Genomic DNA, 25,988 nt, shown 5'->3' with positions numbered 1-25,988 from the left:
GGCTTTTTTCTTTTTGCTTATGTGGTGCTGAGGAATCGAACCCAGGGCCTCAGGCAAGTGCTCTATCGCCCTGTGTTTTCATTTTTAAATGCTTGTCCTGGTGCTTGAAATCAGGGCCAGAGTGCTATCCCTGAACTTTTGTGTTCAAGGCTAGCACTCTACCACTTGAATCACAGCTCAACTTGTGGCTTTTTGGTGGTCAATTAGAGATAAGAGTCTCATGGACTTTCCTACCTCGCTGCCTTCAAACCATGATCCTCAAGTGTGAACCTCCAATGCCCAGTGCGTTAATTCTAAAAATAATCGTATGATATATAAGTACCATATCTTATAGTTGTGTTATTCTGATTTGTACAGTTGTAATTTTTTTTTTTTTTTGGATTGGTCATGGGCCTTGAACTCAGGGACTGGGCTCTGTCTGTAAGCCTGTAGTACTCTACCACTTGAGCCACAACACCACTTCTGATTTTTGAGTGGTTAATAGGAGATAAGAGCCTAATGGGGACTTTCCTGCCTGGGCAAGCTTTGAATTTCAGTCCTCAGATCTCAGCTTCCTGAATAGCTAGGATTACAGGCGTGAGCCGCCTGTGCCCAGCTTACAGCTGTGATTTGAACCCAGGGAATTTTATACTCTAGATTGTTGGTACTAAAGATAGAATGCACCAACCAGAACATATATAACTTTAGAATTAAGCTTTTTGTTGATGTTTTTGTTTTGCTCTTCTAATTGAACCTCAGGGACTCCTGCTTGTTAGGTAAGCCAAGACCCCAAGTCCTGCATGTCTTTATATTACATCATTTAGACAAATGAGTTGAAAACATGTCTGTACAAGCTCTCCATGTTTAGCTTTTTATTATAATTCTCCTTATTTTTTGTTTGTTTGTTTATTTGGTCCTGGGGCTTGAACGCTGGGCCTGCGTGCTGTCTCTGAGTTTTTTGCTGAAGGCTAGTACTCTACTACTTGAGCCAGAGTGCCACTTCTGGCTTTTTTTTTTTTTTTTTTTGTCAGTTGTGGGGCTTGAACTCTGGGCCAGGCTCTGTCATTGAGCTCTTCAGTTCAAGGTGAGCACTCTGCCACTTGAGCCACTTTGCCACTTCTGGTGGTTTATTGGAGATAAGAGTCTCATGGACTTTCTACCTGGGCTGGCTTTGAACTGCGATCCTCAGATCTCAGCCTCCTGAATAACTAGGATTACAGGCATGAGCCATTGGTTCCCAGCTTTTTTTTTTTTTTTGAGTAGATGATTGGTGTTAAGAGTCTCATGGACTTTCCTGCCTAAGGCTGGCTTCAAGGCATTATCCTCAGATCTTAACCTCCTGAGTAGTTAGGATTGTAGTTTATTTTCTTTCTTTCTCCTTCCTTCCTCTGTGTGTGTGTGTGTGTGTGTGTGTGTGTGTGTGTGTGTCTGTGTGTGTGCGCGCGCGCGCGCACGCGCTAGTCTTTGGGGCTTGGACTCAGGGCCTGAGCACTCCCTAAGCTTCCTTTTTTGGGGGGAGGAGGGGTTCAGGGCTAGTGCTCTGTCTCTTGAACCATACCTCTGCTTCTGAGTTTTAGTAGTTAATTAGAGACTTCCCTGTCCCCAGCTGGTTTCAGCCTCAATACTCAGATTTCAGCTTCCTGATAGCTAGGATTACAGGCATTAGCCAACCAGCTCCTGGCATTATTTATTTTTTGTGTGTGCTGGTAGTGAGGCTTGAACTCAGTGTCTGGTATTCTTAATTGGCTTTTTTAGGCTGGTGCTTTACCACTTGAGCCTTGCTTCCCAGCTTTTTGATGGTTGATGGGACATAAAGGTCTAAATTTATCTGTCCTGGCTGGCTCTTTGAACTATGATTCTCAGATTTCAGTCTCATAAGTAGCTAGGGTTACAGACATGGGCCGCCAGTGCCAGGCTTCCTTATTGTAGTTAAAAACTTTTGTGTCTGAGGCTCTTTTTAGTAATATAGTTTCCTTAAGGTGAAATGCTTCTGGTTCCCTGGATTTGAGGACATTTCTGTTTCTCTGACAAGGGACCTATATAATAGTAATTCCTATATTTTCTGATTCTCTCTCTTTCTCTCTCTCTTTTTCTTTCTTTTTCTCTTTCTCTCTTTCTCTTTTTCTCTCTCTCTTTTACTATGCTGACCTCAAACTTACTATCTTCCTACCTCAGCCTTCTGAATTCTGATCTATTTTCCTACTCAGTGCTGACAAGATCACAGGCATGTGCCACCCACTCACTTTCCTGCTATGTTTTTCAAATATATCCAGTATGTCATTGGATCAAATTGCAGCCATCCTGTTAGTTTTAAGTGAGACTTTAAAAATTAAGCCTAAAAATAGATTAAAATTATCTTGCACTCACATATATTAAGTTGAATTTTGTGCTTTCAACTTAGGGTATTTATACCTGACTTAATTTCCTTTACTCTTGTTTGGAGAGAGCAAGAAAAAGTTATTTTTCAAAGTATTGCCTTTCATGCTTACAAATAAGACTTTGGCTTTGGAAGTCATTTTCCCCCCCCACAGTTAGGGACTCAGTGATCTACAACTATAAAACTTTTCTGCCAGGTGCCAGTGGCTCAAGCCCATACTTCTAGTTTCTCTGTAGACTGAGATTTAAGAATTGCAGTTCAAAGACAACTTGGGCAGGAAAGTCTGTGAGACTCTTATCTCCAATATAAACTACTCAGAAAAGGCTGGAAAGTCAAAAGTGGTATTGTGGCTCAAGTGGTAGAGTGCTAGTCTTGAGCATAGAGAGCCTCAGGGACAGAGCCCAGGCCCCAGGACCAGAAACAACCCCTCCCCCCCCCCCCAAATCCCAACAACAACAGAAACTTGTTACTTCTTATCTTTGACTGTAACAGAGCTACTCCATTAAATAACACTTTTTCAAATGAAAGGTAGTGTCCTCATTGCTTTAGTTCTGGTTCAGATAAAGGGTTAAACAGTACTGGAGCTCCATTTAGGTGGCTGCTATTTTAGAATAGGAATGCTGATCCAAACCTTGCCTATTTCTTATAAAATCTTACGATTTTGTTGGTAGGGGTACTGATATATTGATGAGAATGGTAGGAAACGTTAAGATACTAATGCTGTGTATCAGAATTATTTGGGAGTGTTTGTAAATTTGCCAGTTGAACCTCCAACCTGTTTTTTTTTTTTTTTTTAAGATTGCCCGATAATTTTAGTGTACATCTTGCAGAGACACTGGTCTTGTGAGTACTTGGCTTCAGTACAAGCATGGATAGAAATACAGCCAGTGCCACCTTGTACAGAATACAAAAGCTTTCTTTGTCAGTCATGGGGCCTGAACTCTGGGCCTGGACACTGTCCCTCAGCTCTTCAGCTCAAGGTTAGTGTTCTACCACTTCAGAGCCACAGCACCACTTCCGGCTCTGCTTATGTGGTGCTGATGAATTGAACCCAGGGCCTCATGCATGCAAGGCAAGCACTCTACCACTGAGCCACCTTCCCAGCCCAAAAGCTTTGTTGGTAATAGGTGGAAGCTAAGGATTGGTTTAGGGAAACAGATTTTTTTTTTGGGTCCGGTCGTGGGGCTTGAACTCTGGGCCCTGGGCTCTATCCCTTAGCTCTTCAGCTCAAGGCTAGCGCTCTACCACTTGAGCTACAGCGCCACTTCCGGCTTTTTTCTTTTTGCTTATGTGGTGCTGAGGAATCGAACCCAGGGCCTCATGCATGCAAGGCAAGCACTCTACCACTGAGCCACCTTCCCAGCCCTGGGAAACAGATTTTTTAGATGGTGGCATTTGAGCTGAAATTTGAAAGTAGAAAAGTAGTGTGGGTTATAGGATGTCGTTATAAGTTAGACATACCAAACTTGAGGGAAAAACTTGAGCAGTAGTAAAAAAAAAATTTTTTTTTTTTGGGGTCCAGTCGTGGTGCCTGAACTCTGGGCCTGGGCGCTGTCCCTCAGCTCTAGGCTAGCACTCTACCACTTGAGCTACAGCGCCACTTCTGGCTTTTTTCTTTTTGCATATGTGATGCTGAGGAATTGAACCCAGGGCCTCATGCATGCAAGGCAAGTGCTCTACCACTGAGCCACCTTCCCAGCCACAGTAGTAAGATTTTTAACATGTGGTAGGAACACCTGCCTAGCAAGCTCAAGGTTGTCTTGAGTTCAGACCTCAGTAATCTGCCCGCCAAACAATGCAAACCTGTAACAACAATCAACACATCTGTACCACAGATAATTGGTTGGTCTGTTTTTGACAAAGGGTCTCAATGTGTAATCCAGGCTGCCCTGTAGCATGCAGTGCTCCTCTCTCAGCCTCCCTAGTACTAGGGATTACAGGAGTGTGCCACCACACCTAGCTTTACCTTCAGATTTTAATTAGAAATCTTTCTTTCATAAATGTACTTCATGAATGCATATTCATTACTAAAAATTCGGTTATTGTGGCAGATGTTAACATACTAAAAAACGTCAAATAGAAAAGTTTTTTTTTTTTGGTTGGTTGTGGGACTTGAACTCTGGGCCTGGGCACTGCTCTGAGCGCTTTAGCTCAAGACAAGTGCTCTACCACTTGAGCCACAGCACCACTTCTGGTTTTCTGGTGGTTAATTGGAGATGAGTCTCATGGACTTTCTTGCCTGGGCTGGCTTTGAACTGTGATCCTCACATCTCAGCCTCCTGAGTAGGATCACAGGCATGAGCCACTGGCAGCCGGCAGAAAAGATTTTTTCAACGCTTTATTTTCTTTTGCTATAACAGTTTCTAGTTCATAGGTAAGATGCTACAATCTCACTGGATATTGAAGGAAAGGTCAAATGCTTTAACTACTTTGTTTATTCATTTACATTTTTGGCTGAATTCAGGACATGTTTGCTAGAGCACAGGAAGTATTCTACTTGAGTCATGATTTCAGACCTTTTTGCTTTCATTTAGGTGGTGGTGCCCCCCCATCCCTTCCCCCAACTTTATTTATTTATTTTTTTGGAGGGGTTGAGTAATAAGGTATCATACTTTTGCCTGGACCAACCTGGGATTTTGCCTGTCAGGTAGCTGGGTTATAAGTATGCAGTACCATGCCTGGCGTGCGTGCATGTGTGCGTGCGTGTGTGTGTGTGTGTGTGTGTGTGTGTAATTTTCTTTTTTCTTTTTTGCCTATCATGGGGCTTGAAATCAGGCCTGGATACTGTCTCTAAGCATCTTTTAGTTCAAGGCAAGCATTCTACCACTGAGCCGCATTCCCGGCCCACCATATAAATTTTTTAAGATATAACTCACATACCATAGAGTTGCTCTTTTAAGGTGTGACATTAAAGTGTTTTTTGGCCAGTCCTAGGGCTTGAACTGTGGGTCTTGGCACTGTCCCTGAGCTTCTTTTGCTCAAGGCTAGTACTACTTGAGCCACTGCACTACTTCTAGATTTTTCTGTTTATGTGGTACTGAGAAATTGAACCCAGGGCTTCATGCATGCTAGGCAGGCAAGCATTCTACCATTAAGCCACATTCCCAGCCCACTGGTAAGTACTTTAAAGAATTGTCATTGATGGGGCTGAGGATAAAGCATTTGCCTGGGAAAAGAAGAAAGAATAGAAATAGGTGAGGAAGAAAGCCACACAGAAATAAGAAAAGAGCAAGTTTTAGGAAATTTGTTCTATTAGTGGCCATAAAATTGGTCACATTTGAAGTCTAAATTGTGAAAAACATTTAAGAAAAACCCTTTGGGCTTTTTTTTTTTTCTTTTTGGCAGGACTGGGGTTTGAACTTACCCAAACCTAAGCCACCACACTCCTTTATGCTCTTAGTTTTTCAAGTAGAGTCTCACTTTTTTGCTTGGGGTCAACTTTTGGATAGTGATCCTCTTTACCTTGGCCTACTTACTAGTAGGATTACAGGCATGTATACCAGTCCTAGCTTGTTCTTTGAGAAAACATCTCTAATTTTTGCCTGGGCTGTCCTTTTGAACCTCATTCTTCCTGTCTCTGTACCCTAAGCAGTTAGATTTACAAGCATAATCTTCTGTGCTCAGCTCAGCCATTTCTTCTTAAGTATTCAGCAGTAGTAAACATTAATCTTTATTTTATTTTATTTTTTGGGGGGAAGCATAGTCTGGACTTTCATTCACCTGAGTGCTGGGGTTTGTAAATACGTACCCCCCTCTTCCCCCCCCCCCCAGTTTTGGTACTAAGACTTGAACTCAGAGCGTGGGCACTGTTCCTTGGCTTTTTCATTCAAGCATACCTGATGATCCTTTATTGTGTGACATTGGCACAGAGTATAGCAAGTGGCCATAAAGTCATACCTCATTAGTTCTTGGTGTGTTCATTTTCTCTCTATATTCCCTCTCCTTTCTTCTCCCCTCCTCTTTGTGTCAGGTATGGGTACTGTGTTAGTTTTTTTTCCTCTTAAGGCTAGTACTCTAGCGCCACAGGTCTACTTCTATTTGGCTTTTTGCTGGTTAATTGGAGATGACAGTTAATTGGAGATGAAAGCCAGCCTGGGCTGTCCTTAGACAGACTTCCATCCTCAGATCTCTGCCTCCTGAGTAGCTAGGATTAAAGGTGTGAGCCACTGGCATCTAATTTCACTCCTCTTCTTTTCCCCCTCTAGGATTGTTCAGATTCTCTCAACAGAATGCCTAACTAGTGTAGTTTCTCACCCCAAATCCAAACAACTCTTAACAAATTAAGATCCTCAAGATGCACATAACTTTTTTAAATTAAGGTTGTGTGTGTATGTGTGTGTGTGTGAGAGAGAGAGAGAGAGAGATGTTTACTTGTTTACTTGTTTGTTTTGGTGGGGACAATATTGAGAGTTTGAATTCAGGGCTTTGAATTTGAGCCATGCCTCCAAGCCCTTTTTGCTTTCATATTTTGAGTAGAGTCTTGTTTTCTGCCCTGGCCAGCCTGCACCATAGTCTTCCTATTTATGCTTTCCATGTAGCTGGGATGACAGGAATATGTCGTTATGCTCAGGTCCTCTAGTTAGAAGTTAGAACTGTTGCTGGGAAGGTGGCTCAGTGGTAGAGCCCTTGCCTTGCATACATGAGGTCCTGGGTTCGATTCCTCAGCACCACATAAGCAAAAAGAAAAAAGCCGGAAGTGGCGCTGTGGCTCAAGTGGTAGAGGGCTCGCCTTGAGCTGAAGAGCTGAGGGACAGCGCCCAAGCCCAGAGTTCAGGGCCCACGACCGGACACACACACACAAAAAATTAGAACTGTTGTGTCTTGAAAGGCCTTAAAATTAAGTAGAAGGTCTTTGAAAAAGGAATTTCAGACTCCAGTGTTCTCTTTTGACCCCATTTAGTCCCTTTCATTTTCCCCATTTCCACCTCATCTATTAATACTCTTTTCTTCACTGTTTTTCTTAGCCTGTATCTCTTAAACAGGCAATGAAGCAGCTTTGACTAGTTTAAACAGAAATTGTGATTTAGATTAGTATTTAAAATGAAAAAGTCAGCTGGGTGCCAGTGGATCATGCCTGTAATCCTAGCTACATAGGAGGCTGAGATCTGAGGATTGTGGTTCCAAGCCAGCCTGGGCAGGATAAGCTGTAAGATTCTTATCTCCTGAAAACAAGCTGTAGCTCAAAATGGTAGAGTGCTAGCCTTGAGCAAAAGGATTTAGGGACAGTGCTTAGGCCCTGAGTTTAAGCTCCCCCCCAAAAAAAAAGAAAAAGAAAAGAAAGAGTTACTCGATACCTGAACAATCTTCAGGAGAGCCAGAGAAAGACAGCCAGTAACAAACCTGGTTGTAGTGGCATACTACCTACTGTGAGGTAGAGGCAAGTTCCAAGCCACTTTGGGCAAAGTTAGCATAAGACTTTGTCTTAAAATAAAACTGAAAAAGGGGTTGGGGCATAGCTCAAATGGTAGAATACTTGTCTAGCTTATGCAAGGCTCAGGTTCATTCCTCAGCCTGGGAGGGTGGGGGAAGCCAGTAACAGTATAGAATTGCACCACAGTGAAGATTTCACTGCATTCATTTCATTATGTGCTATATACTCCACAGTGTATTCACTATGGTTGCTGATGCCAAGTACAGGGGGCTACCAGTAGAACTCTTCCATGTCGTCCTGCTGGTGACTGGTATTCTCTCTACAGTGGGTTCTTTCATATCTTAGATTCTGGCGCACAGATATTGACTGAACCTTGATCACATAATTGGTTGCAAAGACAGGAAATAAATCTTCAGCTTCTGTTGAGGGAAATGGGGGTCTATAAAATATGTGAGTATATGGGTGCACATGTGTATGTGTCTAAGGGTGTGTGCTAATTCTCAAACAGGGATGTTTGAGCCATGAAATAGCCAGAAGAAACTATGAATGTGTACCACAACCTTCATTTTGCCTTGTGTAGTGTACTGCCTGGGAGTCTTTTTTTGTGTAAGTTATTTTGGTCGGTTGTGGGACCTGAACTCTGGGCCTGGGTGCTGTCCCTCAGCTCTTCAGCCCAAGGTTAGTGTTCTACCACTTGAGCCACAGCGCCACTTCCGGCTTTTTTCTTTTTGCTTATGTGATGCTGAGGAATCGAATCCAGGGCCTCAGGCATGCAAGGCAAGCGCTCTACCACTGAGCCACCTTCTCAGCCCTACTGTTTTATTCAGAGTGAATGCAGAAAACCTCTTTCTCAACCAAAGTTAACTATTCCATCCTAGAATCTAAAATAATGCAAGTGTTTTTTAAGCCATTTGATGGCTTTCTTATTAAGTACCATGGTATAAAATAGTATCAGTGAAGTGTTATTAGGCTAGGTTCTTTTTTTTCATTGTGCGTTCTGAAAGAGCAGCATTGGTCAAATCATTCCTGAGATACAGAGTTTATGAATAAGAAGGATAGCTATTACTGAAATCACTAAATCTTTTATTTTTCAATGGCCTGGCAGTGATGTAGTTAATATTAATTATCAAATCAAGAACTAGAGAAAACGGAATTGCTTAGCTGCTGTGAGTCTTTAAATGACATTTTTACTACCAGGAATTTCATGAGTGTTTTTTAACTTTTTTTTTTGTTGTTGTTGGTGGTGGTTGTGGGGCTTGAACTCAGGGCTTGGGTGCTGTCCCTGAGCTTTATTGCTCAAGTCTACTGCTCTACCACTTTGAGCCACAGTGCCACTTCAGGTTTTCTGGTAGTTAACTGGAGATAAGAGTCTCACAGACTTTCCTGCCCAGGTTGTCTTTGAACCATGATCCTCAGGTCTCAGCCTTCAAGCTTCTGCACCTAGCTCATGAGTGTTTTCTAAAGTTGTAACTGACATTTTGTTTAATTATGATACCAGTATTTGGAAGATTAAAAAAAAAAAGATGGGAGGTTTAAAAAATTCTTACCTCTCCAGAAAAAGGAAATGTCTAGAAATAGACACAAATACGTACCTAATCTGGTCTTGTTGTTTATAAAATATCCTGTCACTCAGTTTTCAAGTGACAGGATATAAAATATGACAGTATATATATATATATATATATATACACGGTCTTTTCTTTTTTGCTTATGTGGTACTGAGGAATCGAACCCAAGGCCTCAGGCATGCAAGGCAAGCGCTCTACCACTGAGCCACCTTCCCAGCCCCTGACAAGATATTTTATAAACATATAAATTGTGAAAGACTTCTTAAGACAGACTTTACATATACTTACTACTTGAAATAAGCTTCAAGCTGGGTGCCGGTGGCTCATGCCTGTAATCCTGGCTACTCAGGAGGCTGAGATCTTAGGATCTAGGTTGAAAGCCAGCCTAGGTTTTGAAAGTCCGTGAGACTCTTATCTCCAATAAACCACTAGAAAACCGGAAGTGGCGCTGTGGCTCAAGTGGTAGAGCACTCGCCTTGAGCTGAAGAGCGCAGGGACAGCGCCCAAGCCCAGAGTTCAAGCCCCACAACCGACAAAAAAAAAAGAAAGAAAAAGAAATAAGCTTCAGTGGATGAGTGGAGGACACTGTGTTGTACTCTTAGTTGATACCACGATGCTATAATATAAAATTAATAAGCATCTATTAGTAAATTCAGAGTTGTAACATTTCAAAAGACCATCATGGTTTTATGGAATGTCAAAGATGGACAAAATGGTTTCCCATTTTTGAAGATGTAGTAGATAATTTCAGGTCAATATAATGCATATCAATTTTTCAATCATCATGTTTTCTACTTTATCTTAAGGCTGTGTATTTTTTGTTTCCTAGTACAAAAAGGGGTGTGTGTATATGACATAACTTAAGCAAAAAAATGCTGAAATAGGGCTGGGAAGGTGGCTCAGTGGTAGAGTGCTTGCCTTGCATGCATGAGGCCCTGGGTTCCATTCCTCAGCACCACATAGGCAGAAAAAGCCAGAAGTGGTGCTGTGGCTCAAAGTAGTAGAATGCTAACCTTGAGCTGAAGAGCTGAGGGACAGTGCCCAGGCCCAGAGTTCAGGCCCCATAACCGACCAAAAAAAAGCTAAAATAGTCCTTTCAGTCTTGTGCTATTACTATCCCTATTAAATATATTTACACCTCACGTTGTCTTAAAACATACTGTTGAGAAGATATTGGTTCTCGAGGCAGACTGAGGCTTGGATCTTAACTGTCACCCTGTTTTCTTGCTTTGGTTATAACTGATTAGTTTTAGTTCCCCATTTATCAAATGAGTATGAGCATTGAAAGAGTTCCTGCAGGTAGAACATTTGAATCACTATTTGTTGAGATATTGAATATTTTTGTGTGTTCCAGTTCTGGGGCTTGAACTCAAAGCCTGGGCACTGTCTCTTGAGCTTTTTTTTTTTTGGGTCCGGTCGTGGGGCCTGAACTCTGGGCCTGGGCGCTGTCCCTGAGCCCTTCAGCTCAAGGCTAGCACTCTACCACTTGAGCCACAACGCCACTTCCGGCTTTTTTCTTTTTTCTTATGTGGTGCTGAGGAATTGAACCCAGGGCCTCAGGCATGCAAGACAAGCGCTCTACCACTGAGCCACCTTCCCAGCCCTCTTGAGCTTTTTTGTTCATAGCTAGTGCTATATCATTGAGCCACAGCTCTGTGCTTCCTGCTTTTTGGTGGTTAATTGGAGATAAATCTCATGGACTTTACTGCCTGGGCTGGCTTCAGACTGTGATCCTCAGATCTCAGCCTCCTGAATAGTTAGGATCATAGATAGATGTGAGCCACTGGTGCCTGGCTTTCTTGAACTGTTATTGAATTCTTTGCATTATCTAGGAACAGTACCCTGTGGAATTTACAGTGGTGCATGCATGTGTGGAAATGTGTGTGTGTGGGGGGGTCACAGACTACAAATACAAATACTGTGTTGGCAGGTGTGATTAGGGTGGGGGAAAAGAATCAAGATAGTATGTAAGGAAATCAACGTATCAGTTAGTGATATTATGAGGATACTTTGTTAGTAGGATTTTCTGTTTTTGTTGTCAGTGGGTCTTTGTGTATATGTGTGTGCACGCATGTGTGGACACATGCACGCACGCATACATACATGTGTGCTTGTGCGCCAGTATTGCATGTGTCCTTAGTTTTTTTGCTAAAGGTTGACATTCTACTCCAGCTTCACTTCTGTTTTTTTTGGTGGTATTGAAGCTAGAAGTCTCATGGACTTTCTTGTCCTGGTGGCTTTGAACCATGATCCTCATATCTCAACCTCCTGAGAAGCTAGGACTACAGGCCTGAGCCACCAATGTCTGGCCTGAGTGGGTTAATCAGTTCTTGAGGTAGAAGTTACCATTTAACAGGAAGAATAAAACCTCTATGTGGTACTTAATGCATTTATATGTTTATTCATGGAACAAGTAATAATTTATTTTACATTTACTGTTTGCTAATGGGGCTCCTTGTCTTCATGATTTAGGCTCTGACAAGCCAATGATTTTTGTGCTACTTTACTCTATAGTAAGTAGAGTGTTGGTAACAGACAGGAAACTGGAAGTACACACGGAGAGGCTTCCTGACATATTTAAATTGTGATACATACTTTACCCTTCAGAAGTTATTCTGGCTCCCCAGTCTCCATTCCTTTTCTCTTAGCTTCACAGAAGTATTGGTCTGATTTCGTGTTGGAAAAATTAAGGACATGGATTTTAACCCAGCTCATCTTGGCTATTACTCTGAGATAATGATTACTCCTTTAAGCTTTGCTACTCAGGAGGTTGAGGATGACTGTTCAAATCCATATGGGGTAAGAAAGTGCATGAGACTCTTATCTCCAGTTAATCCTAGAAAACAAGAAGTGGTGCTATATACTAAGTGGTAGAAGCAGTAGCCTTGAGGAAAAGAGCTCAGGGACGTGCCCAGCCTCTTTTGAGTTCAAGCCGCTATGACCAAAAAGTATTTTCCTGTCTGTCTGGAAATAAAAGGTGTGTCTGTGTGGGGGGGAAGAGTAAACTTGTGACCAGATTAAGACAGGTGTTTTTATGTCAGGTGAGTGCTAAACTTTGCTTTGATTTTGCAGTAGTGATCATTCAAGAGAATGGGGGCCAAGGGAATGGAAATGTGGCTTAGTGGTAGAGTGCTTGCCTAGCATGTATGAATCCCTGGGTTCAATTCCTCCGTTCTAGGTAAACAGAAAAAAGCCGGAAGTGGCACTGTGGCTCAAGTGGTAGAGTGCTAGCTTTGAACAACAAAAAAAAGAAGCTCAGAGACAGTGCCCAGGTCCTGAGTTCAAACCCCAGGACTGGCAAAAACAAAAACGAAAATTGGGGTGAATAATAAATTCTTAGGGCAGTTTTCATTTGCAAGGGAAAAGTTTGAAGTCAAGATGTCTTACATCCACTAGGGGGTAGTGTGCACTGTAAAATGGAAATGTCTTGTTTAACCCTTATTTTATCATGTAGTTGTTTCATTTAGATTAATTTTTGTTCTGTTTCTTTGGGGGCAATACTGGGTTTTAACTACAGGCTGGTGGTTCTATCACTTGAGTCATGCCTTCAGCATGGCTTTACACTGGTAAAGAGATGGAATCTCTTGACCTTTTCTGCATATGCTTACTTGAACCATAGTCCTCCAGATCTCAGCTGCTTAAATAGGTAGGATTACAGTCGTGAGCCACAAATAGCTGGCAAGTTTATTTTTTCTTGACACAAATTACCATTTTCCTAATACTATTTATTGTCTCAAAATTCATTATAGACAATTTGTTCCCTTGCACAATGCATTAAGATGGTATATTGTACTTTGAGGTAATTACTAAGTAATGTAAGAGTTACTGGAACACAAAGTACTGGGCTACTGCTACAATTAGTCTAATATCAGACTACAAATAGATGGCCACTAAAGTGACTAATGGGACCAGTGGTGTATTCTTCATATTAGAGATTACTCATATCCAAGTGGTACTAATAAGGCTTCATCATCCTTACATACTGGATGCTACATTAGGATTGTGCACATGGTACACAATATAAAACTCAGGAATTGTTTATTTCTAAAATTTTGCACTTAAAATTTTTTTGAGCTGGGTGCCAGTGGCTCACACCTGCAATTCTACCTACTCAGGAGGCTGAAGTTTGAGGATCAAAGTCAGCCTGGGCAGGAAAGTCTATGAGACTCTTATTTCCAGTGAACTACCAGAAAACCCAAAGTGGCTATGTGGCTCAACTAGTAGAGCACTTGCCTTGAGCTGAAGAGCGCAGGAACAGCGCCCAGGCCGAGAGTTCAAGCTCTATAACCGACCAAAGAACAAAAAAAAAAATTGGAAGTGGCGCTGTAGCTCAAGTGGTAAAGCACTTGCCTTGAGCTGAAGAGCTGAGGGACAGTGCCCAGGCCCAGAGTTCAAGCCCCACGACTGACAAAAACAAAAACAAAGAAATTTGAGTGAAATTGACAGATTAATTGAAACTATGGAAAGAAACTGCAAATGGAGACTGCCGTAATTCTATATGGGAAGTTTTGGCTCAAGTTTGCTCATAGAAAAAGTAAATGTGGAATTTGAGCCTTTTCTAGATTAAAAAAAAATCACATTGCCCTTTACTATCTTTCTGCCAAAGAATGGTATAAAATTGAAAGTATTTCCCATCTAGCCATATGTTGATAGGAGCAAGAAGGATTTAATTTCCTAGCTAGTTTTTATCTTTTTTATGAAAAAGGTTGACATCAACTACTATGAGTTAGTGTCTTAGAAATTGTTCTCTGAGATTGTTCAGTATGATTTGGATTCTTTATTCCTTCCATGATTTATGCTATGGGTTTGTGGGAAATCAACAATGTATAATCACATAGTTACATGTTTGTTATGTTAAATCCATGGGAAACAGTATGTAAAAACTTTCAAGGGCTGGAGATATGGCTTAAGTGTCAGTGTACCATCTGTAAACAAGTTGAGAAACTGAGGCCCAGAGTTGAAGCCCTGGTACCAACACTTAGAAAAACAAAACAAAATGAAATGTCTATTTCAGGATGTTTTTGCACACTTAAAAGCTTATTCTGGAATGTGTTTCAATTAAATCTTACAATTGATGAGATCACATAATTTGCTGTCTTCTACGCCAGTGTGAACTCATAGTGATTTGGAGCTATTTTGAGATTTGATTTTGGAAGTTCTTCTGTGGTTCCCCCTCCTGCCCCCCCCCCAGCAGTCATGGGGCTTGAACTCTGAGCCTGCACCCTGTCCCTGAGCTCTTCAGCTCAAGGCTTGTGCTGTACCATGTTGAGCCACAGAGCCATTTCTAGTGGTGGTTAATTAGAGATAAGAATCTCACTGACTTTTCTGCTCACCGGGGCTGGCTTTGAACCGAAATGCTCAGATCTCAGCCTCCTGAGTAGCTAGGATTACAGGTGTGAGCCACTGGTGCCTGGCTTTTAAAATTAATAATTAATTATTTTATTTATTTACTTTAATGCCAATCCTGAGGTTTGAACTTCTCAAAGCCTAGACATCATTCCTGAGCTTTTATGCTTAGTTTGCATTCTACCACTTGAACCACAGCTCCATTTCTGGCTTTTTGGTAGTTGATTAGAATTAAGAATCTCACAGATTTTCCTGCTCAGGCTGGCTTTGAACCATGATCCTTAGGTCTCAGCCTAAGTAGGATTACAAGAGTGAGGCACTGGTGCCTGGCAGTCACTTATTTATTTATTTGTTGGTTGTGGGGCTTGAACTCTGGGTCTGAGCACTGTCCCTCAGCTCTTCAGCTCAAGGCTAGCGTTCTACCACTTGAGCTACAACATCACTTCCTATTTTCTGGTAGTTTATTGGAGATGAGTTTCACGGATTTTCCTGCCCGGGCTGGCTTTGAACTGCGATCCTCAGATCTCAGCCTCCTGAGTAGCTAGGATTACAGGCCTGAGCTACTGGCGCCCAGCTTGGCAGTTACTTTATATAGCTGATTTGGAATTCTTGGACCCTGCCTTTCTCTTTTTCTAATCTCTCCTTAGAAACTTAGGGTAAAACACAGGAGGATGGATGTGGAGACCAAAATTGAAAAAAATTTGCCATCCACTTTTCTCATTCCTCTTATTTCTGTTTATCCTTAGTTTCTTTGCTCCTTCCCTTCTATCCCCCTCTTATATGAAGACCAGCCTCTTTATGTCTTGGTCCTATGATAGCATACTTCCCGATATTGCCTCTTGAGGTGTTTGTTTATTTTGGTCATGGAGCTTGAGCTCTGGGCCTGGGCGCTGTCGCTCAGCTCTTCAGCTCAAGGCAAGTACTCTACCACTTGAGCCCCACAGCATCACTTCCAGTTTTCTGGTGGTTAATTGGAGATAAGAGCCTCAGGAACTTTCCTGCCCAGGCTGGCTTTGAACCTCGATCCTCAGATCTCAGGGCCTCTGGAGTAGCTAGGATTACAGGCATGAGCCACTAGCACCTAGCTCCCCTTGAGTTTTTTAATTCTCTGAAAATGTTTTACTTTGGACCTCTAAGAACATCTTTCCGAAAGCAGTTCGCATTTCAGTTTCTCCTTTGTCTTTGTATTGTCACAATGAATACAGAACCAAAACTACTCTTGAATTAAAATACCAAAGGCATTGCTTTATGTATCTACATGGCTAGACTATCACTGTGCTCAGGGCCTGGGGGGGGGAGGGGATCTTTTTTGTTTTGGTTGTGGGGCTTGAACCGACTCCTGGTTCTGCATACTTTTTTCTTCCCCTGCTTTCATGATAGGAGGGATGAAATTTTGGTCCTTAAGTTCCTGCTTGTTAATTTATAGCCCACATATTTATTGGTAATCTGTGGTGTCAAGAGTTGTTCCAAATGCTGAGGATATAGCCATAAATAATATTTCAAATGCCTTTTTATCGTGTTTTTCAACAAAATTCTGCCAAGCTCAAGTGGTAGAGCGCTCGCCTTGAGCTTGTAAAGCACAAGGACAGCGCCCAAGCCCAGAGTTCAAGTCCCAGGACGACAAAAAAAAAAAAGCTTATGGACTCTACAAACTTTGACACTGTAGGTGTCGGGTGATATGTATTTATTTCCTTTTGCTTAGGTGTAAGCTGTTCCCTCTTTCTCATTCCCTCCCTCCCATCACTGCCCTTGAGATGATTAGTTCACATTCATCAATCAATGTCCAGTGCACTGATGGGCCCCTCTGTTGTATTTTTTCACCTGTTTTCCGCTGATTCTGTACCCTCCTCCTAGCTTCCCTCAGATGTGCACGTGTGCACACACACACACACACACACACACACACCCATATGTGAGGTCAAGAACATGGAGTCATCCAAAAATGATGCAATAGCTTAAGAAGAGGTCCTGTTTACTTTGTCATATCTCCTTTCATTTTGATTTTAACATCCACATTATCAGGGAGACGATGTGCCATTTTTCTCTGATCTTGGCTTACTGAGCCCAGCATGATTTGTTCTAGTTCCATCCATTTCCCTGTGAATGCTATTATTTTGTCCTTTCTAATGGCTGTGTAATATTCCATTGTATATAGGTACCACAATTTTTGGATCCATTCATCTCTTTGGGGCATCTGGGTTGTTTCCGTATCTTCGCTATTGTGAACAGTGCTGCAGTGAACACAGATGTTCATTGCATGTGTCCTTGTATCCTGGTTCCTGTTGGTCAGTGTAGATGCCTATAAGTGGTATGACTGGGTCTGTATTTTGTTTTCTGAGGAACCTCCAGTCTTCTTTCCAGAGTGATTGTATTAGTTTACATTCCCACCAGCAGTGAAGTATTGTTCCTCTTTCTCTGTATCCCTGCCAGTGTTTGTCGTTGGCTGAATTTGGAATTTAGGCCATTTTGACTGGGGTAAGGTGGTATCTCAGGGTTTTTATTTTCATTTCATTTATGGCCAGGCATGATGAACATTTGCTCCTGTGTTTCTTTGCCATTTTTATCTGTTCTGAGAAGTCTCTCTTTAGTTTCCTTGCCCATTTAATGATTGGTTTGTTAGATTTGGGAGAGTGTACTTTCTTGAGTTCCCTGTGTATAATATATATTAGCCTTTGTCTGATACATTGCTGTTAAATATCTTTTTCCAGTTGGTTGGTGTCTTTCTAGTTTGGTAGCAATGTCTTTAGCTGCACAGCAACTCTATTTTAATATAGTCCCATTTGTTGAGTCTCTCTTCAATTTGTTGTGACCCTGGGACTCTGTTCAGGAAGTTTATTACTGGCCTATAAGTTCTAGTGTCTCTCCTTCTCAGTCCTGCAGTAGTTTCAGAGTTTCAGGTTTGATGCTGAGGTCTTAAGTCCATTTTGAGTTGATGTTAGTGCATGGTGGCAGGCTGGAGTCCACTTTTAGTTTTCTGCATGCTCTTTCTGCTCAGTTTTCCCAGCACCGGTAGTTGAAGAGGCTATATTTTTTTCACTGTATGTCTTTGGCTCCTTTGTCAAATATCAACTGACTGTAAGTATGTGATTTTGTTTCTGGATTTTTGTGCCAATCCCAAGCTGTTTTTGTTATTATGGCTCTATAGTAGAGCTTGAAATTTGGTATTGTGATACCTCCTTCATTGTTTCTTTTGCCTAGAATTGCTTTGGCTATTCTAAGTCTCTCGTTCCATGAATTTTTGGATTGTTTTCTCTGTTTCAGTAAAGAATGTCATTGGGATTTTGATGGGAATTGCACTGAGTTTATATATCATTTTTGGCAGTAAGGCCATTTTCACAATGTTGCTTCTACAGATCCATGAACATGGAAAGGTCCTTTCATTTCCAGGTATTCTCTTTCCTTTCCTTTCCTTCCTTCCTTCTTTTCTTTTCTTTTCTTTTTTTTTTTTCTTGTGGTGTTTTAACTCTGGGCCTGGGCGCTGTCCCTCAGCTCTTCAGCTTAAGGCCAGTGCTCTACCACTTGAGCCACAGTGCTGCTTCTGGTTTTCTGGTGATTAATTGGAGATAAGAGTTTCACGGACTTTTTCTGCGTGGGCTGGCTCTGAACCGTGATCCTCAGATCTCAGCCTCTCTGGAATAGGATTACAGGTGTGAGCCGTCAGTTCCTGGCTTGATTTCTTTTTTTAGACTTCAGTAGTTTTCACTAAATAGGTCCTTTACATCTTTGGTTAGGTTAATTTCTAGTTTGTTTTTTTTTTTGAGGTTATTCCAGATGGAGTTGTTTCCTGATTTCCCTTTCTGCTTGTACATTGTTTGTGTACAGAAGTGGTTTATTAGTTCTAGGAGTTTGGGAGTGGAGTTCTTGGGGTTGTTTAGTTATAAGATCATGTCATCTGCAAATAGGCATAGTTTAATTTCTTCCTTCCCTATGTGGATCCTTTTAATGTCCTTTTCTTGCCTTATTGCTCTAGCTAAGGATTCCAGAACTATATTGAAGAGGTGTGGAGAGAGTAGTTCTTCTTATTCAGAAAACAACTGCAGTTTTGTATGGTTTGAAGGAAGACCCAATAAAGAGGAAAACTGGTCATTCAAGAGAGAAGAGAAATACTGGAATAGTGCCCTTAGATAGGTGAAGAGAGAGCATTTAGTGCTCAAGAATAGGGGTTGTTCTGGAGGTTTGTTCATGGTAGTGGGAAAAAGAAGGAAGGAAGAATGAAGGTAGATGCACAGATGCCTGCCACAGAAACGTGGGGAAGTTTCTGTTTTCTTATGAAATAGGAAGCAAGGCATCAGTCAGAAGTCATAAGGAGGGAGATTTGGGAAGTTTGGAAACAGGAAAAAGAATGAGAGTTGAGAGATGATAGAAAGCAAAAACTAATGGTATGATTATTAGAGGACATAAAGTTGTCAGTTTAGCATACATATATAAATGGATAAATGCATGTATATATTTTTGTAGCCTTGTTCAGGTACCTATACTTGTTCTTAACTCTAACTTGTTTTATTCCATTGTAGTTGATCCCCCACAACCACAGATTCCACCAACTGCAGGTGGAAAATATTAAGATGGAGTGGGGAGCTTGTGTATGTTGAACACATTAAAACTGTTCTTGGGCTGGGAAGGTGGCTCAGTGGTAGAGCACTTGCCTTGCATGCAAGAGGCCTTGGGTTCGATTCCTCAGCACCACATAAGCAAAAAGAAAAAAGCCGGAAGTGGCGCTGTGGCTCAAGTGGTAGAGCGCTCGCCTTGAGGTGAAGAGCTGAGGGACAGCGCCCAGGTCCAGAGTTCAAGCCCCACAACCAAGAAAAAAAAAATGTGGTAAATCATTGGTATTTTCTTGTAGTTGGAATTTGGCTAGTTGTGATTGATCTTTTTTTTTGTACTGGGGCTTGAACTTGGCCTGGGCGCTGCCCATAAGATTTTTTGCTCAAGTGCACATTTCGTCTTTTTTTCTTCAAATTGGGAGAAAAGATATTTCTGATGTGCTAAACAAATCTTTGGAGGTAAATTAGCAGCATGACTAACTTAGTCATTGCTGTCAGTCACCTTCAGACATGTTAATAGCTTCATAAATTTTGTGCATTTTATGATTTTGTATAGTAGAACAAATTTAATAAAAAAGCCTAATTCTCACTAAAAAAAAAAAAAAAAGATTTTTTGCTCAAGGCTAGTCTTCTGCCACTTGAGCCACCACTCTCATTCTGGCTGTGTGATGTTTGGAGTCTCACAGGCTTTCCTGCCTGGGCTGACTTTGAACTTGAGCCATGGTCTTCAGTAGCTAGGATTGCAGATGTGACCAGCACCTGGCTTTGAATGGTCTTTTCTATGAATTTTGCATGTTAGGAACTAAATAAAAATGTATCAGTATATTGGAAAAAGAGCTTAATGCCACGAGATGAGCTTTCTAATTTTTGTTTTGGGGGGGAGTCTGGTCCTGGGGCCTGAACTCTGGGCCTGGGCGCTGTACCTCAGCCCTTCAGCTCAAGGCTAATGCTCTACCACTTGAGCCACAGCACCACTTCTGGTTTTTTTCTTTTTGCTTATGTGGTGCTGAGGAATCGAATTCCAGGCCTCATGCATGCAAGGCAAGCACTCTACCACTGAGCCACCTTCCCAGCCCTCTAATGTTAATTTTGATGTCTAGTGAAATGACATTTGTTTCACCAATGTGTTTGTTTTTCTGTTGTAGGAAACCCAGCGCTTGCTGGCAGAACCAGTTCCTGGCATTAAAGCAGAACCAGATGAGAGCAACGCCCGTTATTTTCATGTGGTTATTGCTGGCCCTCAGGATTCCCCCTTTGAGGGAGGGACTTTTAAACTTGAACTATTCCTTCCAGAAGAATACCCAATGGCAGCACCTAAAGTACGTTTCATGACCAAAATTTATCATCCTAATGTAGACAAGTTGGGAAGAATATGTTTAGATATTTTGAAAGGTAAGTGTTATCTTTGTCATCGTATGCTGTTAAAGATTTCGCCTTTCTCTCTTAAGCAGTCCATATTTAAAATATAAACATTGTACTCCTGTCTTAGAATAAAACCACAAAGGTCTGTGGGAGGGAAATGCAGCAGTTCTGGGCCTGTTTTTTTAATTCATGCTTTATCATATTGGGCCTGTTGCCTTCATAGATAAGTGGTCCCCAGCACTGCAGATCCGCACAGTTCTGCTATCGATCCAGGCTTTGTTAAGTGCTCCTAATCCAGATGATCCATTAGCAAATGATGTAGCGGAGCAGTGGAAGACCAACGAAGCCCAAGCCATAGAAACAGGTATTTAAGATTTATTCTCTTTCACAGTTCTTTTACTTTTTAGAAACAATCTTTAATACCATTCTTAAAACACTCTTGGCAGGAAAAACAAAAATTAAATTAGATGCTGCTTATTGTAGGCAAATCCTCCCCCCCATACTTGAAATTGAATTGTGGGGCTGGCAAAATGCCAAGGTTGTATGTATGCTAGGCAGACACTCCATTACTTACCTACAGTCCCATCTCTGAAAAATGCCTCTTAAAAAATGTTCAAGGCTGGGCGCCAGTGGCTCATGCCTGTAATCCTAGCTACTCAGGAGGCTGAGATCTGAGGGTCGAGGTTCAAAGCCAGCCCAGGCAGGAGAGTCCGTGAGACTCTTTATCTCCAATAAACTACTTGAAAACCGGAAGTGGCACTGTGGCTTAAGTGCTGAAATGCTAGCCTTGAGTACAAAGAGGCTCAGGGACAGTGACCAGGCCCTGAGTTGTAGCCCTAGGACCAGAAAAAAAAAGAAGTTAAGATCCATCTTATTGCCTGTTTATAAGACACTCAAATTTAAAGATAGCCATAGTTGAGAGGTTCTTGGACTCTGGATTTAACAAACAGCTGTCTATCATGCATCTAACAATATGGAAAGATACTGGAAAGCTTTTGAACTCTGTTGAGCTGGTTTTGTAATCCATTTGGTTAAAGTATGCAACAATTTATAACTAGAGAGTGGAGTCAATAGGCTGCTTCTGCTAGTTACACCAAAATTAGTCAAGAACATTATATATCTTGGGGCTGGGAAGGTGGCTCAGTGGTAGAGCGCTTGCCTTGCATGCCTGAGGCCCTGGGTTCCATTCCTCAGCACCACATAGGCAAAAAGAAAAAAAGCCGGAAGTGGCGCTGTGGCTCAAGCGGTAGAGCGCTAGCCCTGAGCTGAAGAGCTGAGGGACAGCACCCAGGCCCAGAGTTCAGGCCCCACGACTGGACCCAAAAAAAAAAAAAAAATCAAAGAACATTATATATCTTGAAGGCTTACAGCTCTTTTTCATCCTGTTAAACTTTATAAAACAGAATTTCATTGCACTGTTTTGGTAATTAGACATATAAAAAAAACTTTCAGGCCTGATTCAGTTTATAGGACAAGACTTAGTTTAAAGATTACAGCATGATATTTCTGTAATTCATTGTGCTTGCTTTTTGTAGAATTTGGAATGTAATCCATTGAGCTAAAGTAAAATTAATAATTGCATGTTTGTTCTTGTCTACAGCTAGAGCATGGACTAGGCTATATGCCATGAATAATATTTAAGTCGATCCGATCATCAAATGTGCATCACTTCTCCTGTTCTGCCAAGACTTCTTCCTTTTTTGTTTGCATTTAATGGACACAGTCTTAGAACCATTACAGAATAAAAGCCAGACATCTTCAGTACTTTGGTGATTAAATGCACATGCACATTAGCAAATTTATGTCTTGTCCTGATTCACTGTTGTAAAGCATGAGCAGAGGCTAGAAGTATCATCTGGATTGTTGCGAAACGTATAAAAGCAGTGGTTCTCTGCTTTTATTCATTTCCCCCATCATGGTTTAAGTATAAAGCACTGTGAATGAAGGTAGTTGTCAGGGTTAGCTGCAGGGGTTTGGGTGTTTTTCTTTCTTTCTTTTTTTTTTTTTAGGGGGAAAGTAGTTTTAATTTTATGGAATCCTTTCCCCTCCTTTATGGGAATCTAATTGTATTGGTTAAAAGCAGCTAACCAGTTCTTTAGAGTACACTCTCTAGCCAAGTCTAACTTTAGACACCATAGATGGACAAGCTCGATTATTTGAACCAACATGGGAATATTAAACAAACATCACAGCCCTCACTAATATCATTGTGACTTTGCTGTCAAGTGTAGATTTTCTCCCTTCAGAAAAAGCTTGTGACCATTTTGTATGGCTTGTCTGGAAACTTCTGTAAATCTTATGTTTTAGTAAAATATTTTTTGTTATTCTACTTTGCCTTTGTACAGTTTATTTTATGGTGTTTATTACATTTTCCCAAAGTGTGACAATCATATTTAAAAATTGAAACTGATGGAACATTCTGGTTTAGTCTTTACCAAGTCTTTACCATCTGACAAATTGAATGATGACAGATGGATTTTGCCAGTCTCTTCACTGATGCAAATTTGTTTTAAGGTATTACTGGAGTATTTATAAACTGGCCCTGAGCATGCATTAAAACATCAGTATCTGACCTTTTTTTTACCTCCAAGAAATTTGAAAGAAGTATGTGTTTGTCTTGTCTGATTAGCTAGGTGATCATTGACATCTTGCCACAATGTTTGACAGGACAGTCCCTGACTGACCTGTATTACTTTCATGTGCCACATTTTTGCCTCAAATGTGGGTTATGACCTTTTTCTTGGTTCTCATCTGAAAAGTTCATGTGTGCACTATTAGGAAACACCAGTCTGAACATCATTTGGGGTTTGCTAAGGCTTGTGAATCCTGCTGAAGCATTTGTGAGTCTTCCTTGGAGATCTAATGAGCAAATCCCAAGCAACCAGTTTGTATAAATATCATCAGAAGGGTTCTTTCTTGATAACATCACACCTTCAGGTAACAAGTCTTGTTTTCATTCTTGTAGCAATTACTATGGGAGCGCCTTTTATTCTTAATTTGGTATAAGTGATTTTTTTCTTCATTGATAAGAGATTTTTTTCCCCTTACCTATCTCTTCCCACTGTTTTCCATATCTAAGTCCTGATTCTTGTTATTTTCAAGTCATAATGTAGTCAGCCATGAGTATGTAAAATATGTTAACCTTCAGGTTGGAAACTTTGTCTCTTGCAGTTTAAGGTAATGGATGTTGTAGCCCATCTGAATTTCCCTCTCTTATTCCCATAACTTTTGGAGTTTCTTCAGAATGTGGTGTATTTTATTGTGCTCCTATGTAAGATGAATAATTATCTATTAAAATTACATTTTCAACATACAAGAGCTTTTGATGAGTGGTAACTGGTATCCTTCCAAATAAATGTATTGTTTGGTAACATTAAATTTAGAATAAGACTGTTAATTATCCCTAATATTTAAATAATTTTAAGACTTTTATTAACAGCATTTGTCATAATAGTTCTTTGGTTAAGGGTATCATTAACTACAGCTAAAGAAACTGACTCATTTAAAAAAACAAATCAACTCCACAGGTTTAGAGATCAGCATTATTTTATTGCAGCTAGCATTGCAAGTTACCTAAAGTAGGACTCCAGTGTCCACTGAGTTGTAAGAGTACAGAAATGGAATAATTACTTTTCGTTTCACATACATGAATTCCTAACTTTATGGCATTTTTTTCTTTGTAATTTTGGTAGGATTCTTCATTGTTTTTACAAGACTGACTTCCTCCAACCAGTGGGAACAAGTAAGAGCCAGTGTTACGATTGAACTTTCCATAGAACTTAAGGGAATCAAGGAGAGGTCAAAGGAGAGATTGAAAACTGGCAACTATATCTGGCCTGTGGGCCTATTTTCTTGGTTGACTAAAATAGTTTGAATTTGATGCTAGTATTCCTAAAACTAGAAATGTGCATGAAAATATAGAATTAGTAATTTTTAAATTATTTGAAAATCTAGTAGTAGTTGAACTGATCCACCTTTGTGCCTGGTACCTACTAAGGGAGAAGAGTCTCTAAGAACATAGCCATTCTCTTGGTCTCTAATTGGCTGATGTTCCCACTGGTTGGTCCACTTGCTTCTTAATGTGCTCATGTTTCCCTGTAAGCCCTTGATTTTGTAGCTCCAGCTAAAGGAAGAATTGACAAAAAAAAAAAGTATTCACTATTTTGCCTACTAACTGGATGGTAAATGAGTGGCAAGAGGCTTTCCATTGAGGATTTTATAATCTATGAGGCAGACAGGGAGGGTCCCTTACAAGTATTTGCAGCGAAGTACTTTTAGAGGCTGCTTCTGGATATCAAGCTAGATGAACATCATGTACAAAGGTCTGAGAGAGAGGAGAAGAATCTGTGCCTACTGATAGATTCTTGAAAATCACTTCAGTCCAGTACAAGTTTTTCTGAAATGCTGAGGTATTGATATTAGCTTTGTAGTTTATGTTTTAAGTTGTATTCTACTTTGCCATGATTTGCTTCCAGTTCTCTTGGGTCCTGTCAACAGTCTGCCTGGTAAGATCTTAAAGCTGATGTACATGGAATTTAAACTTTATTCTAAACAAGGAATGTACATGTAAAATAAATGTCAGAAACATTTAAAGATTAAGTACAAATAAGTATATGAAATCCACAGGTACTATGAGTTAGCACTTTTTAAAGGAAAGTGGGGAAGGAAATTGTGTATCCTACATAAGAGGCTAAACGCTGGTGGCTCATACCTGTAGTCCTAGCTATTCAGGAGACTGAGATCTGAGAATCAAGGTTCAAAGCCAGCTTGGGTAGCAAAGTCCATGAGACTCTTTATTTCCAATTAACCACCAAAAAGCCAGAAGTGGAGCTGTGGCTCAAGTAGTAGAATACTAATCTTGAGAGAAAAAGCTCAGGGATAGCTCACAGACTGTGTTCAAGTCCAAGGACCCACCCCTACCCTTTCAAAAAATAAACCCACTTAGAATTAAGTGGTATCATAGGAACTATATGACTTTATGTTTTCCTATTTGATGGCTAAGGAATGTTTTCTGGCTACTCTTGCCACTTTAATTTTTGTTAAATGCAGTAGCCATCCAAAAATAAAACAATGAAAAATAGGGAACCTAATTAATGTAATATTTAATCCAACAATGCATTGGGTGTGGCAGCAACATATTTAGCATGCTTAAGGAAATTTATTGAGGTTTATATTTTAAATAACAAAAGCAAATGGATGTAATCTGAAAGAAGTTGAATAAAAATGTGTAATCCACCAATTGGACTGGTGATACTTTGTTTTGTAACTGTACCCTCCTTTGTTTTCCATTGTATCACTGAGTCTGGGGATAGTATCTATTCTAAAAGTTGACTTTGCTATAGCTTTATGATGGTACAAATCAGGCAAGTTACCATTGCTACAAAAAAGACCTCAATTAAAATTTCTGAAATGTGGCATTCTGCATGTTTGAATTCTTGCCC

The 25,988-nt window shown here is 40.7% G+C and overlaps 1 protein-coding gene across 1 annotated transcript in view; it reads left to right on the top strand.

Moving 5' to 3' along the window:
* Positions 1-22,877, top strand: part of Ube2n (ubiquitin-conjugating enzyme E2N) — a 32,229-nt gene extending 9,352 nt beyond the window's left edge. The window contains exons 2-4 of the mRNA XM_013021099.1: positions 20,331-20,577; positions 20,771-20,911; positions 22,148-22,877. Coding sequence (XP_012876553.1) covers positions 20,331-20,577; positions 20,771-20,911; positions 22,148-22,188 — 429 coding nt within the window. The 3' untranslated portion in view covers positions 22,189-22,877. The remainder of the gene's footprint in view (positions 1-20,330; positions 20,578-20,770; positions 20,912-22,147) is intronic.
* The last annotated feature ends 3,111 nt before the right edge of the window (positions 22,878-25,988 follow it).

The sequence above is a fragment of the Dipodomys ordii genome, unplaced genomic scaffold (genome assembly GCF_000151885.1).
Source record: "Dipodomys ordii isolate 6190 unplaced genomic scaffold, Dord_2.0 Scaffold3, whole genome shotgun sequence".
Classification (NCBI taxonomy): Eukaryota; Metazoa; Chordata; class Mammalia; order Rodentia; family Heteromyidae; genus Dipodomys; species Dipodomys ordii.
This window is presented reverse-complemented; position numbering and strand designations above follow the sequence as displayed.